General features: G+C 39.7%; 1 protein-coding gene across 2 annotated transcripts in view; it reads left to right on the top strand.

The window, feature by feature from the left end:
• The window catches only part of ccser2a (coiled-coil serine-rich protein 2a), a 40401-nt gene extending 26720 nt beyond the window's left edge, over positions 1 to 13681 (top strand). Inside the window, exons 9-11 of one of the 2 annotated variants that reach the window (XM_026308800.2) lie at positions 434 to 595; positions 6687 to 6771; positions 11573 to 11813. In XM_026308800.2, the coding sequence (XP_026164585.1) occupies positions 434 to 595; positions 6687 to 6771; positions 11573 to 11664 (339 nt within the window). In that variant the 3' untranslated portion in view covers positions 11665 to 11813. Of the gene's footprint in view, positions 1 to 433; positions 596 to 6686; positions 6772 to 11572 lie in introns of both variants that reach the window. The other variant, XM_026308799.1, reaches the window with a different exon arrangement.
• Positions 13682 to 14339: the final 658 nt, after the last annotated feature.

Below are 14339 nucleotides of genomic sequence, written 5' to 3'. Positions count from 1 at the left end.
GGGTATGTTTACTGCTTAGGTTGTATGGTTAGCCAAATGCTAATACCAAAATGAGCTATTAAACCTAACAAAGAAGTCTATCCTACTTGAAATAAACTTGTTTTTGATTTTTAATGAATTGTTTTCATATGTTTTGTCCTTCACCTCCTAGTATTTTATTTTAAGTTTGAATCCATTAGGGTTAAAAGGTTGGAATAAAATGCGGGAGACACTGTGTGTTAAAGGGGTATGCTTTGTGTACTTTTTGGTTTTGCTTTTTTTCTTCTTTGGCTTCTTTGGTTTTAACTTCTCTGTTTGATTTGATTTAACTGTTCTACAGGGTGGCATGCTTTTAACCGGGTTCATGGGACAAGTATTAAAAGTGGCCAAGGCTAAAGAAATTATAAAACATTCAGACATTGTATAATAATCTTTCTTTCCTCATTTCTTTTAGTCTTGCCCGCCTCAGACTCCTCAAGGACGTCGGGTCAGGTGTCAGTGCCACCACCAGAGGGCTCCCTCTTCACTACGACAAAATGACAAACAGACTGACAAACGGACACAGCATCACCATGACAAGGCCACGCAGACATACTGGAGACCATCCAGCCATGCTGTGAGTCCAAACATAATCACACAGTCTTCTTTTCAACCGGCAGGATTTCTAAAATCTGAAACTGGTTATTTATAAATTAGATTTCTTCTTCTTTCAAGTCATTAGCATATAACAGCATGTATGTGGTGCAGTGTTGCATATCACAACTTAACATTCACATCGGGACACACCAGTGACAAAATGCACATGTGCAGTGTGTTGCTGAGTCACTCCGCTTAATTCAGTTGGTCAGTGTTCCCATTTATTTGCTGCCTCTCTCTAACCATCCATGCCTGATTTGTGACTACACCATGTCCTCTCTATGGAATGCAGTTTATTAGGTTATCAGTGAGTTTGTCACTCTTTCACCCTCCTAAAAGCCAGATCTCACACTTGAACAGGCTGTTGCGAGGCTGATGTGAATGTCTGAGTGATGGAGAAAGAGAAGATGTATAGTAGGAGAGCTGGAGGAAAAGACACGAAGATTCATGGGAGGGGTTAAATAGAAAGAGGGACAGAGAGAGAGAGGGAGAGAGCGAGAGGGAAAGGTGGGAGATGGATAGATACAGTAAGTGTTCAATGTGTTCAATATCATGCCACAATAGTACGCTCTGTGGCAGCCAAGTATTGATTCAATAGCAAGAGTGCCACAGGCAGGGTGCCTAGTAAACACTCCCATAATTGACCTGCTTCCAGCTGAAAGGGTGAAACACATATAGAGGCCTACAGAAGCAGTAGAAAGAGAAAGAAATAGAATTTGTAGTATAATCGGTATAATTGTAATATTAAACATTAGAAATCAGTGTGGTAAAATAGGGTGACTAACAGTGGTGGAAGCGTATTTTAATATTTTGCACATAAGCTACAAAGGAAAAGGATAAAGGACAATCCAAGCCGCTGCACTAACTACACTAGGTCCCTGCTTACCACAAGAGCATATGCTTTAACAGTTGCTATGGCAACTGTCAAACCAGGGCTAGCTTTGCTCGATGGGAATCATCTTCATGGTGGGAGAACATCCCTGTGAATGTATAATAACACACTAAAACACAGGAACATTGGATCTGTGCTGTTCTTTTTATTCTGTCCAGTCCTGTTTTTACATATTCCTCATTTTTCTTTTCTTTTAATTTACCTTACTATCACCAGAGTGCACCATGCTTTGCGAAATTATGGGGAGAAACACATTATGTTAGTGACATTTTACTTTCCAGAGTGTGCAATTGCTCTAAAAGGTTAGCTGTGAGTTTTGTGCTGTCTTTTTTTTTTTTTACAAGGTAACAAGAAAAGAGAGCACAGAGTCAACAAATAACAGAGAAATAGATGTTTGTTTCTCTGTCTTCTTTTAACTTTTCAGACAGTATCAAAGCTCCTGCTATTGCGCTGACAAGTTTAGCACCTTCAGCAAGCTTGGGTTCACAGTGTTCATATAATGATTTGCTTTTACTTCTTGTGTTTTTTTCCTTTTTATCTTCGGCTGCAGTCTTTACTTTCTAACCCCTGACATTTCTTGACATGAATATTATTAACTTCGTCCCCATTGACACATTCATCAAGTGACTTCAAGTCTTTATTTCACTTTTCATTACTTCTCCTCCAACACACATATACTGACAAATTCATAATGTGTTGTCATCTTTACAGTTTTTCTCCCTCCTATTCTCTAAAATGCCCTTTTCTGATGATTTTCCTCTGCTCTGACATTTGAAGTACCACTGTATCATGACACTGGAATAGCTGCTGACTTCCGAGAGTATTTTTGAGTGTTGAGCTAAAAGGATAAAGATAAAGATAAAGATTTTCAATGCTGATCACTCGTTGCCTTATAGCCAAAGGGTAAAATGTGCACCCTTTTACTGGGAGGTCTTGAGTTGCCTCTCTGGCTGAGTCTTGCCAAGAAGTTGAACATGGACTTCAGGGAGATCTCGCTGTGCTTTGAACTTAGATTAAGAGTATAACGAAAGAGTAACTAACAGCCTATGACCCTCGGATATTTTATTTAAAGACATTTACTTTTTCAGTCCATTACTTATGCAGCATCTTTGAGCAGTGCATATATTCTCTTCATTGATCCATTCGTTCTCATTATTTTTTCTTAGCAATAAAACATTGTGAGGTTTAGCTTTGTGGGCTGCTTTAACCAATTCTGCTGTTTGTGGAGAACAGGGATGTAGTCATCTCCTACCTTCTTCAGTGTGTCGCAGCAGGCTTTTGTAACATTATCCTAACCAATTGCTCTGAGCACAAGCTCCCACAGCTTCCCATTTTGAACTGCTTGCAATCTAATTTTTAGTCCAAAATCATGCAGGAAAAATGGCTCACATTATGGTTTGAGGATAAGACCGTCAACGAACAAGATGTCGACAAACGCTGGACACACTTGTTGCGGCAAGACACAAGTAGTGTGACATAAGAAAACACTTAAATGTCACTTGTAGAAAAGTAATCTTCTTTATCAGTTTCCCAGAGCAATCTCAGCACCAGGAGTGTTTTCTTGTGCCTCCTCTGCCTTTCACAACAAAAAAAAACATCAGCAGTGTGATTGTAGTAATTTTAGATGTAGCACAATAGAAAAACTACCCAGCCTCTTGCTTTTTTGTGCCATGTGTGTGTGTCAGTGTGTTTGAGAGAGACCTTGATTGTCTGGGTTTGTACCACATGTATCTCTCGTACTTAAGTATGGAACATACACTCAGAGTGGCTGAACAGTGAGTTCAGCAGACTGAGGACTGGGGAGCCGACCTTGTTAATAACCCAAATAAACAAACACGCAGATGAGCAGCAGCAGTGAAACAATGGCAACACAATAGGCAGTGTTTCATCAGTGGCAGACAGAGAGGATAATTACAGCTACCCTCCTACTCCCTCTCTGCCATTTAAACATCCTCTTCTTCATCTCATCTCTTCTAGCACCTCCCATCATGTCTCTTTATCACTCCTGCTCTTTCACTATAGTTATTTTCTTTCTTTCTGTCTTTCCCGCTCCAGTGATTTCTTTCTTTCCTTGTATTTGTGTCTCTGTCATTCTTTCTTTGACATCGCCTCTCTGCTTCTTTCTTCTTGTAATTAGATCAATTTGCTGTCACACAGAGAAAGAGAGCACAGGGAAGGGAGAGACAGGAGGATTGAATAGGGTTAGTGATCAGCGTTAAGCTGTAGGCTGAAAGAATAAGTTTCCCCCTCCCAGATCCTGACATTACCTCTCCCACCTTATCCCCCTCTGTCTGCCCCCTTAAGTGACAGACACCCTTACAGATGTACACGTACACATTTACTTAGACCTGCACACAGCACAGTCATTTTGGACAGGTGAGGATTTAATTGCCAGAGTCAGTGAAGTGAGACATTTTGGCCAGAACTGAAGTTCTTAGCTGTAGGCAGCCAATAGGAACCCTGTGTAGTGGATTAGGGGATTCAAGCAGAGAGAGGCTGTTCTCAGGACACAGCATCATGGTTTCTTATAAATACTGTTGTTATTTGATGAAAAGGCTGTAGGATCACAAAGAACAACTTTTACTTGACTTTTAAATTCTTGTCCTACTTTGCCAACTTTCAACATCAGCTTCTGGGACTCTCGGCATAGCTTAACAAATCCTGAGAGTGCATTTCTGTATATGAAAGGGGTCTCAAGTGAATGTACCACTGCAGCTGTTTCTGATATGGTAGTTATTTCTGTTGAGAAGAATGATATTCAAAGCACAACTGCTCTGTTTTTTTATGTTTTTTTGCTGTTTGTTATTGTTTTAATTTGTCAGTCAAGCTCCTCTGTCACAGAATTAAGTTTTTAGGCCTTTACAAAATGACATAAAATGACATACCCGAAAAAAACTGTTTCTTGTTCTTTTGGTTAAACTCATGAAGGTAGAATCGGTCTAAACTGATGCCAGACCAGGATTGCAGATGGAGGGACAAAGATGACAAAGTCTCTCTCTTTCGCTTTAAAATACTGTTCTGTCCTGTTTCTAAACATAAACAAGTATTTTCAGAATGATATTGGGATCTTGAAAACTTGTGAGGCTTTGTGTCTAAAGTTTAGCTAAAATTGATGGAATATGAAAAACTTTTACCAATTTCTTTCTGCCTGCCTTTGTGAAGCTCTGACAGCTTTTTATTGGAGAGCCTTTACAGCGATGGAAAACTGCAAAAAATTGACAGGCTAAACTGCTACACAGGTCTAATAAAGCTGCCAAACACTGTCAGTATCGTTCGAGAGCCCTCCAACATACCCTCTTGTTCTCATCGCCCAAGGTGTTCCTCTCTGCAAATGAAACCTCAATGGGAGGCTTCTGCCGAGACCTCCCACTGAAACACTTGTTGGTGTTCAAGGAAGGACATTGACGAGAGCGGAGCAAGGAAACTTGTTCTTTATCCCTCATGCTGGGAAGTTACTATCTTCCCCGTCTTGTCTTCTCCCCCACTGGTTCTGCTTCTGTCTGACAGATACGGTGCCTCTCTGCTTTTATATTAGACTTGTATTTGCAATGCGGCCCTCTCCGCAGCTGAGAAAAGGAGTGGCATTTCATAGTGTTTTCAGCCGTCTGCTTAACGTGATGGTTCTGCTGCCCCTTCACTTTGCATCTCCCCATGGAGGCCAGGGTTCTTTGAATTGTTTAGTCCAGGAAATCAAAAGGGCTTGTGTGCTTTCAGGTACTGTACCTCTGTGCAGAGTTAGAGATGCTGGTCAAATGAAATGTTCACATGACAGAATACTTCATGTGACAAATGAGAAAGTAGAGCATGCTGTGTAGTGGGTTAAAACATACCATTTATGTGAAACAGTCATAATGAGCCACATTAACAGTGGTTCCATCTGTCACTCTCTGCTTCAGTTAAATGTTGTATTTGCCTTGCAAAGTAAAGAAACGGCCAAGGATCTTCTGCTTTCTGTAACAATTTATACTGGAAGTGTAAATCTGTCTTGTTGTTTTACTGTCTAAATAAAGACCAGTGTGCTAAAGAAGGCTAAGAAAAAATATTTGCAACATATTTAGTTGACATACATCAAATTCACGGTGGTTTGGTTTGATTGGCTCAGTGAAAACTGGTTATATCACCAGCATCACTTGCATGCATTGTTTATATGATGCTCTACAGTCCATCATAGGATTTATCTGTCTGCTGTATGTTTGATAATAGATTTGACTCTATCTTATGTAAAAAGCATCTCGATTTTAGAGTAGGAGGTAAATTGTTTCCTGTGTGATCTACTGCAGGAAGAAACTACATAAAGACATTTGGAAGTCTACAGGTAGCAGATGTTTTATAGGATAATCAGATAACAAACGTCTCAATAGTGAAAGTCTCCTGGGTTTTAGAAACTCTAAATTTGCAAAAATAGAGTTTATAGTGGCAGAAGATGTAGAAATAAATGTTTGCTTCATGTTTGTGCTTGGGTACTAGACAATTCCTTTTTAACAGTAGCCTAATACAGTGATATGGGGCTGTAAATATATACAGTACTCGTTTGTGTGTGTTTATGTGTTTGAACCTTTCTTAGTTTAATGCTATTTTAGCCGCTTTATTGAATTTATAGCTTAACATCAGTGTGTACACACAGGTTGGTGAAAAGAGATCCCAAAGTTTCCTAATATTGGAAAATGGGTCTAAACACATCCGAGTATGTGTATTTCCCTTTGAGGGACCAGTGCTGCAATAACAACACTGATCCTGTATAAATATCAAATATATGTATGCAGCTTCAGTGAATAATTGAAATAGAATATATGCAGTATGATAATGTCAGACAGTGTGAGCGATAAGAGGAGAGGCCTTTTCTAACCAAAAAGCTACTTAAGGGGAAATAACTACTTGATGTTTTCATCTCTCTACTGTACGTCATTAACCCTAAAACTAAAAATGTATTTTTCATCAGTGAACTTTGCAACAGATCAGTAAGTTTTTATTGCAGACATAGTATATGACTGTGTGGGTATACCTGTTCATGTGCTGTGTACTGTATGGTTTTGTGTTCTATGTAAATTGGGCTATGCATCATCATTAACAATTGGGCTATGCCTCTAAGTGTGTTTTTTCTAAGTAAGCTTGCTCTGTGTGTGTTTGTGTGTATGCTAGTACGTCATGCCTTTTGTCCTTTGTGTTTTTCTTTGTGCAGGGTGCACTGCCCAACCCCTTGCTGTCTCCGTGGCAGGCACAGCACCAGGGCTTGATCCGTACCAGCATGCCCCAACGCAGACTGAGTGAGTCACTAACACTTTTCAAAATAGAACACGGGGGTCCAGGGGTCTGTAAAAATGCTGAAATTGTATAACTTTTTCTATAATTAAAATCCTCTAATCTACTAAAATGTCTGTGTTACAGTTTGGGCTGTATATTTACTTGTAGTTTAATTTTTCAACAAGATGAGCAACATGCAAAACAGTTTTTCTTGTTTGTTTTACTACACACAGTCTGACTTCTTGTCTCTTATTAATTAATTTTCTGGTGACTTTTCCTCAGCTGCCCATTTACAGCTTTAGTTCCCTTTTAGTAGCTGTGCTTAGTCAGAAAAGTGGTGTGCTTTTTTAAACCCTCACTTTACTCCCCTCCATAGTTTTTAGAAATGTATCCAAAAACAATATATCTACCATGGCAGTAAGGACAGGGCCAATAAGAATGAAATATATAATAGTTCCCCTGTCAGATGATGTATCTTCAGTTTTTGAACAAATTGTACAAATGACCATAACGTGACCTGTGTACTGGATTAAAAAAGTGAAATTTGCCACATCTGCAGCCTCAGACAGTTTTGACTTTGAGAAAGACAGACCTGCAATATCAAGTGCATTTGCAATGGAGTCACAACAACCTCACCTAACTGAATCCCACAGCAGAGCTTTTATATTAGGCTATGCTGATGAGGTGGCAAGTATGGGAGAGGGGGCAGGTAAAGAAAATGACAGTAAACAGACCTCAGTAAATGCAGACATGTCAAAGGGTGAGGAAACGAAATTAAAAAAGAAGAACCCATGCGGTGTTCTTTTCAAACCTGGTGGTGCTCAGCTTTGTATTGTGAGGGAAGGTGAAAAATATGTGATACAGATGTAGCTTTTACTGTCTCAGGTTATTTCAATATCAAGTGCATCTGTGTTTATACAATATTCTGAAAAGTATGTGAATACTGCTCAGCACCCAGTCAAAGTGCATTATCCCCCACAAGTAGATTTCATGGTCTAATTAGGCAAAAAAACAAAAAAAGAAAAAAACAGAGTATCAAAAGGAGGTCTGTACAGTGGGAGAAAAGGAGTAGGAGGAACGATGTAATAACACTGAAATGCACTAAAATATCATTGGTCATTTTTAGATACTGTAGAAGATGAGAAACAGTGGATTTGAGGAAAACAAGTATATGCCCATTTCCCTGGATAAACAGCTAATGCTCTGACCCCCCCTCTGGGAGCTGTGGCTGTAAACAAACTAGCAGACTATTTGCCAGTTATAAAGGTCTTTGAGAATGGGGGATAAAAAGAAAACAGTTCTTGAATTAAATCAGAATTTGGACTCCTCACATCAGTCTCATTGAATGGAGGTTGAAGTAATTGTATTTTACATTAAACTGGTTTGTTTATCGAGCTAATGTGTGACCTTTTCTTACAAGCATGGGCTAGAGGTAAATTCTGGGTTTAAAATGTATTAACCCCACCAGATGTCTTCATTACATCTATCTTCTCTTTATCTCATTTTCTCTTTCTTCAGCATCACCCTCTCCTGCTTGTCTTTTAAGCCTTATCTCTCTTCATCTCATCTACTCTGTCACTCAAAAATCTGAAGATGAATCTCCCATGTTCTCTCTCCTCTCCCTTTGCCTCCACACATGATGCTTTTGGCAAGGAGTGGAACACCTAGTTCAGTACTTCACTGACACAGCGTGGTACAGTAATCCTTTCTTTAACACAAAGTCAACATGCAGACCCCACTGCACGCTGGGCTGTGGTTGGGCTTCATGTGGCATGACAGAGGCATGCCTTACTCCATCTTCATTTGCATGCTTTCTGTTGGGTTTTCAGTTTTATCTTTGTGGATTTCACCTTGGAACTTTGGTTTGCTCCTCTTGGATCAGAGTTGGGGGTCACAGCAATGCTGTTTAGTTTTCATCTTTTTTCATATTTTATTTACTTTTTCATTCTGTTTGGTTTTGAAAACAGGGTTCTTTTATTTTTCTCTACTTTTTTTCGTTTTACATTGGCACTTTTTTTTAATCCATCCTATCAAATTAGGTATATATTGTTATAACCATTATGCATGTAGTGGTGCAGCCCTCTGTCTGAATTTGTTTTCCTATATTTTATTCAATAAACAGTAGCTCTGTTAGTCTTGTTGTTTACCTTGAAGGATTTGGATGAAGTGTATTGAAAGGAATAATGTCTAACAATAACTATGTGCTGTTAGACATGAACGCTGTCCTGAGTGATTGCCTTCATTTTAGCTCCACTATCAAAGGCAGTTAAGCACAGCAAGAAAAAGACAAATCTAAGTAATCACACATTCTCTGCTATCACACTCTTCCCACAGATTAATTTTGAACACAATCCAAATTGTAATTTTCATAACAACCCATATTAAATAATAGTAGGAAGTTTAGCCTAGTCTTAAAATTGAAGTGCTACCATATCACCGCTCTCATCTGCTTTCTTGCTACAATCCTGTTGTCTGCTGCCAGACATAATGATGACAATTTACATTTTTACTCTGCTTCTTGTGTGTTGCTTTTCTAATCACAAACCATTTTTCATTGTAAGAGAGGCTGGAAATGAGACATTATGGTGGGCCCTATCATCCTCCAGGTGCCTTGAATTTCTTGTTTTGGCTTCTGATTTTCTGTTAAAGTGATGTCTGTCATTAGTGATTTGGGGTAATTGCTTCTTGGCAGTACTGTGCTCAAAATAATTGCTGCTAATTGTTAGTGTCTGTAACAGACAACTGTAGATGCATATGAGCGATATAGATGCTGCATGTCACTGTCATTTCTAGGCAGGCCAGCTATAAATATATTCACTGAAATTAAAGGTGTCATATCTTAACAATATTCAAATGACAGTGGGCATTTTATCATGTATTTTACCATGGACCTTACTGTCTACACTGAAAATAGTATAAGATCTATACCTATAATGTTTATGTGGCTTTTGCTCATTTGTAAATGAGTCAGGGGCAAAATAGGAAATGAGAGCATATTAATAATATCACTCAACTTTTGAGTATGTTTCAGTATTTCTTTTTAATTTAGCTGACATGACCTGTAATTTGTGGATTTTGCTTTAAACTGTAGGAGGGCATACTTTCTCAGATTGAATCGTGATAAATATGAGAAATGTCAGTCTAAAAAGACTTAATAACCTGCTCATAGTTTGAGTGGCAAACTAATCAGAGTTGTTGTATTAAGCAACAAGGAGTTTTTGAGTTACAGGCTTTTAAATCTAAGAACAGTATGTCTTTAGTTTAAAAACATCCAGCAACAAAGTGACACTCAGAAGTGGGCATAGGTTTTAGGCGACTGGACGCATTGGAGCAGGGGACCAGGAGATGGAGCTCTGGCCTTGGACATTTACTCACAATACAAATGAGTGAGGATAGAAACAGGCAGGGCAGCTAAAGCTACAGTATCTGCTGAGATCTTTTTACTTTCAAATCACAGTGGGTATGTTTCTGCTAAAAAAAAAAAAAAACAAGAGTTCATACTTTTTAGTAGTTTTAGATGTTTCTGCTCAAAGGACTTAGATATAAAAAGGCCAGTCCTGTGAGTTCTGATGATAAAAATGGACAAAACGCCACCAGTTGACCTTATAAAATCAGCCTTAAACTAAGAGGTCTAAAGTAAGAAATAACATAGCTAGGGTTGTTATAGTTGTTGAGGTCAATAGCATAAGATATTCAGAATATGGACAAGATCAACACAGTAAATACACTTATTGTTTCTTTTTCCCTGATTTGACCAACTCAGCTTTTGTGGGTAGTTCGCTGGATGGAGTAATAAGGGCTGTTTGCACTGTAATCTGCCTCTTATTTAGTAATGTGTTCCAGAATGGTTGCTGTAAAACCATTCAAGGTTAAAGATATCTTATGGAACTATGCATCCTCTGGGAATGCAGTGGTCTCACTTGTTAAAGCAGAATTATCTACATTTCATTTAAAAGCAGAGCTGTGCTACATAATAATATCAGGAATTGTTCTTTCAATGGATAGATCTACACAAATAAATCATGTACAAGGGATTTTACAGCTATTTCATCAACACAGTCAACAAGTTCAGTACAGGGGTGTTAAAAACAAGTGCTAATGTTGTCATAATGATACCATAGTTTTTGTGGTTATTCTAGATAATTAGCATCTCTCTAACACAAAACAATTTTGAACATGATAAGTTTCACTAAGATAGTGATTGTTTCAGGGGTGTTAAGGATTGAATTATATTAAACAGGTTTTGTGGTTTTGTGTTCATGCAGTAGCCTCTGTGCCCCCGCTGGTGTAGGACATCACCATGGTTGGTCTAAATTTCATGTGGTTAATGGCTCAGCAAGTTCTTACACAGGCAGCAGGCATCATAGCGCTCAGTTTGAATGTTTTGAAGCCCTTCAGCAGCAGCGATCACAAAATGACTCAAACACTTCAGTAGATTCAGGGGAACTCAAATGGCAAGGTTATTCTCTATTGCTCGTTTTTAAGTGCTGAATCGGGGCTTCCTCAGTGACTTGACTTCTCCCATTCTAGGAATAGTTCAGCAACTCGAAGTGGAAACAGGCTTTGATATTAAAGAGTAAATAAACAAGTCAAAGAAAGGCAGAATTTTTAGTTCACTTTTTTCATTTAGAATATTCATCGCAGCTGTAAAATATTCAAAAGCTGTGGATTCCAGGGAGATAAAAAACACCTAAGAAGGGGTGAATTTTTAAAAACAGACATTTCTGGGACAAGATAAAAACAACTAAGCCTTACATCATTATACACTGACTACGCCATGACTCTTTTATATCTTATTAATATGTCTTTTCTTTTTTTTTGCAGCCTCAAGTACTACAGCCTTTCAACCCCTGCCTCAACAAGCACCTCCACCGGGGAAGACTAGTAAAAACTCTCCTCACCGAGGGCCACAGTGACCTCACAAGGAGTAGATCAGAGGAAGGAAACCACAGAGATTCTGCCCGTCCTGTTCAATGCCTTATGGCAGATGTGCCCAGCCCAGCAGAGCCCAATGAGCTGAGTCATCTCCTCAGCAACCACCTGCATCGGGCTCCACAGAGGGTAACTGTCAGAGATAGTCCAGCATCGGCAGCTCAGTCTGCAGCACAGCATGAATGGAAAGCACCTGCTATGACATTGCAGAGCTCTGTCACTTCTACATCCGCTGATTCAACTTGTCCCCGCATGCTGCAGCATCCTCGCCTTCACAAGCGTGTGTCTCTCCCTGCACTCAAACCAGGAGGCAACGGTGGCTTTGCCTTAGGGCCTCTGGCAATCCAGACCAAGCAACTGCCCCCTCCGTCTAGAGGCCTTCCCTGTTTTAATGCTGGACCCCAGGTGCGGGCTTCAAGTCTATGTCGCACTTCACTGCTTCAGCCTCGCAGAGCATCAGACCCCTGCAGTGATCCACAGTGCACCAGCTCCAGCCTGGAGGAGCCACACCAGGGAATGCTCAAAGACGCTGGGTCAGCCAAGATCCTGATCCCTGTGAGTCGTTCATGCCTCCCCAAGCCAAAGTTTCCTTGAGGAGCTTAAATGCACCCATCAAAACTTGAAACTGGAACCAGTTTGACAGTGATATTCATCCCTGTGTCCCCTTAGCCATAATAGCAGTGTAATTGTTTTACTTCTTGAGTGTCAAAGAAACATACACTGAGCTAATTAATCCATATGAAGCATTCAGGGACTGCCTGTCAGTGACGCTGGTATTGTGACTGCTGTGCAGTATTGTTTCTAAATTAGCTGCCACAGCTCTAGCCTGACTGACTGATAGAAACATAGTATGCAACAGTTTCCTATCTGTCAGATTAAAGAGAATTTATGAGAGAAGAAATGTCCAGTTTACTAGCTTTGCACATGCACAAGAGTGCTGCTGAGTGTTACCATTCAGAGAAGTCATCTTTTTGTTTACTTTTGTAGTACCCACTGGCTGTTATCACAAGTCTAAGGTCAGTTGTCCTCACAGCTTTACCCTCTGACACATAGGTGCATTTGGTTTTAAACAATGAAGTGACATGAACGTGACCTTTGCTGTGTAATAGAAGGCCCAGAGGAAGAAGGAGGCAAAAACAAGAAGTGGGAAACAAAGGAAAAGGAATAAAATAACTATAGATGGAATGGGGGCTAGAGACTGAAAAGCAACTTCATCTAAGCGCCTTGGAGCTGTCACTTCCAGAGGGAAAATATATTTGTGTAAATGTGTTTGTGTGTGAAAGAGAGAGATGAGAGACATAAAAGTGAGAGACAAAGAGGAAAGCAGCTCCACACGGTCGGTGCATACATGCTTCAGTTTATCTTGCTACGTTTACATCTTGAGTAACCTTTGAACACCATACATACTAGTAAAAGGGGTCACAGAGCATCTGTGTCAATGCAGCAAAGAAATATGGGCCTGTAAAAAAATAACAGCATGCTGGTATCAGAGCTATAATTAGGAGAAATAGTACACAAGCGGGGAAGCTTTCATAATGTCAGTAAAGAGCTGCAGAATGAAGCACTAAGGTACACCTTAGCACACACGTGTTCTCAGTAGAATGTAGGCTCATTCATACCCATGTGTAAACACACACAAAGTACTCTGACACTCTGAAGTGTTATTTCGGGCTTACTTTGTGTACTTTTAGATGGAAAACAGTGAAGAGTAACAGGAAAGTATGACAGAGAACAAAGCTAATTTAATATCTTACCCAGGCTTACAGTACGTGCTAGAAGATAAACACAACACAAACTTTCCTACCTCAATGTGAGGAAATTTTGGCATTTGTTGCCATTTTAGATAAATGTGGTGCAAAAATATGTACAATTTTTAACGTTGGTTACATTGTCTCCCCTGTTTTTAAAACATTTGATGCAAGAATATGTAAGATGTCATAAATCATGTTGTGATTCTAGATAAAAACATTTTGGTGCCAATTAAATAACGTGTTAAGACAAGATATTTTTATGTGGCACATTGGCTTTCTTGAATATCTCTTTTAGTGACCCACACGTGGAAACATCAGCTGTACGACGTGTGAAGCTGCTGACCAGTGTATGTGTGTGTGTGTGTGTGTGTTTGAGTGTCTGTACTGCTGTTTTTTTCCCCTGTCTTTCCTCCTCGCTTTCTTGCACATCTCTTTTAGAACATCAAAGGTATTAGTACTGTATTTTCAGGTAGGAAGCCTTCAGGGCTTTAGTGGTGTTTCTGTGGGAATTTTGGAGAATTGTGTTTATCTCTCCTTTGCTGAGACCTTTTGCAGTCAAACGCTCTTGAAATGTCCCCAAACGGAGAGCAGCAGTGTGTTAAAAAGGCCTTCTGACAGCAACTCTGCTCTCTTCTCTGACACGCTGCGTGACCGCTTGGTGTACGCCTCTAGCACTGTCCGGTCTGCTGCGTCCAGTAACGTACCCGACATAGACAGAGTGAGACAGAGTGAGACAGAGAGAGAGAGAGAGAGAGAGAGAGAGAGAGAGAGAGACGTCACATGCATACTCTTCTGGACACCCAAGTTACATAGATGCACATGTGGAGGAACTTTGACAAACTAAAAACAAATAAACTCAGAAGCAGCATGCACATCATTTCACACTTCCCAGTTTAACACACTTTAAA

This window comes from Mastacembelus armatus, chromosome 15 (genome assembly GCF_900324485.2).
Source record: "Mastacembelus armatus chromosome 15, fMasArm1.2, whole genome shotgun sequence".
In the NCBI taxonomy this organism is placed as follows: Eukaryota; Metazoa; Chordata; class Actinopteri; order Synbranchiformes; family Mastacembelidae; genus Mastacembelus; species Mastacembelus armatus.
This window is presented reverse-complemented; position numbering and strand designations above follow the sequence as displayed.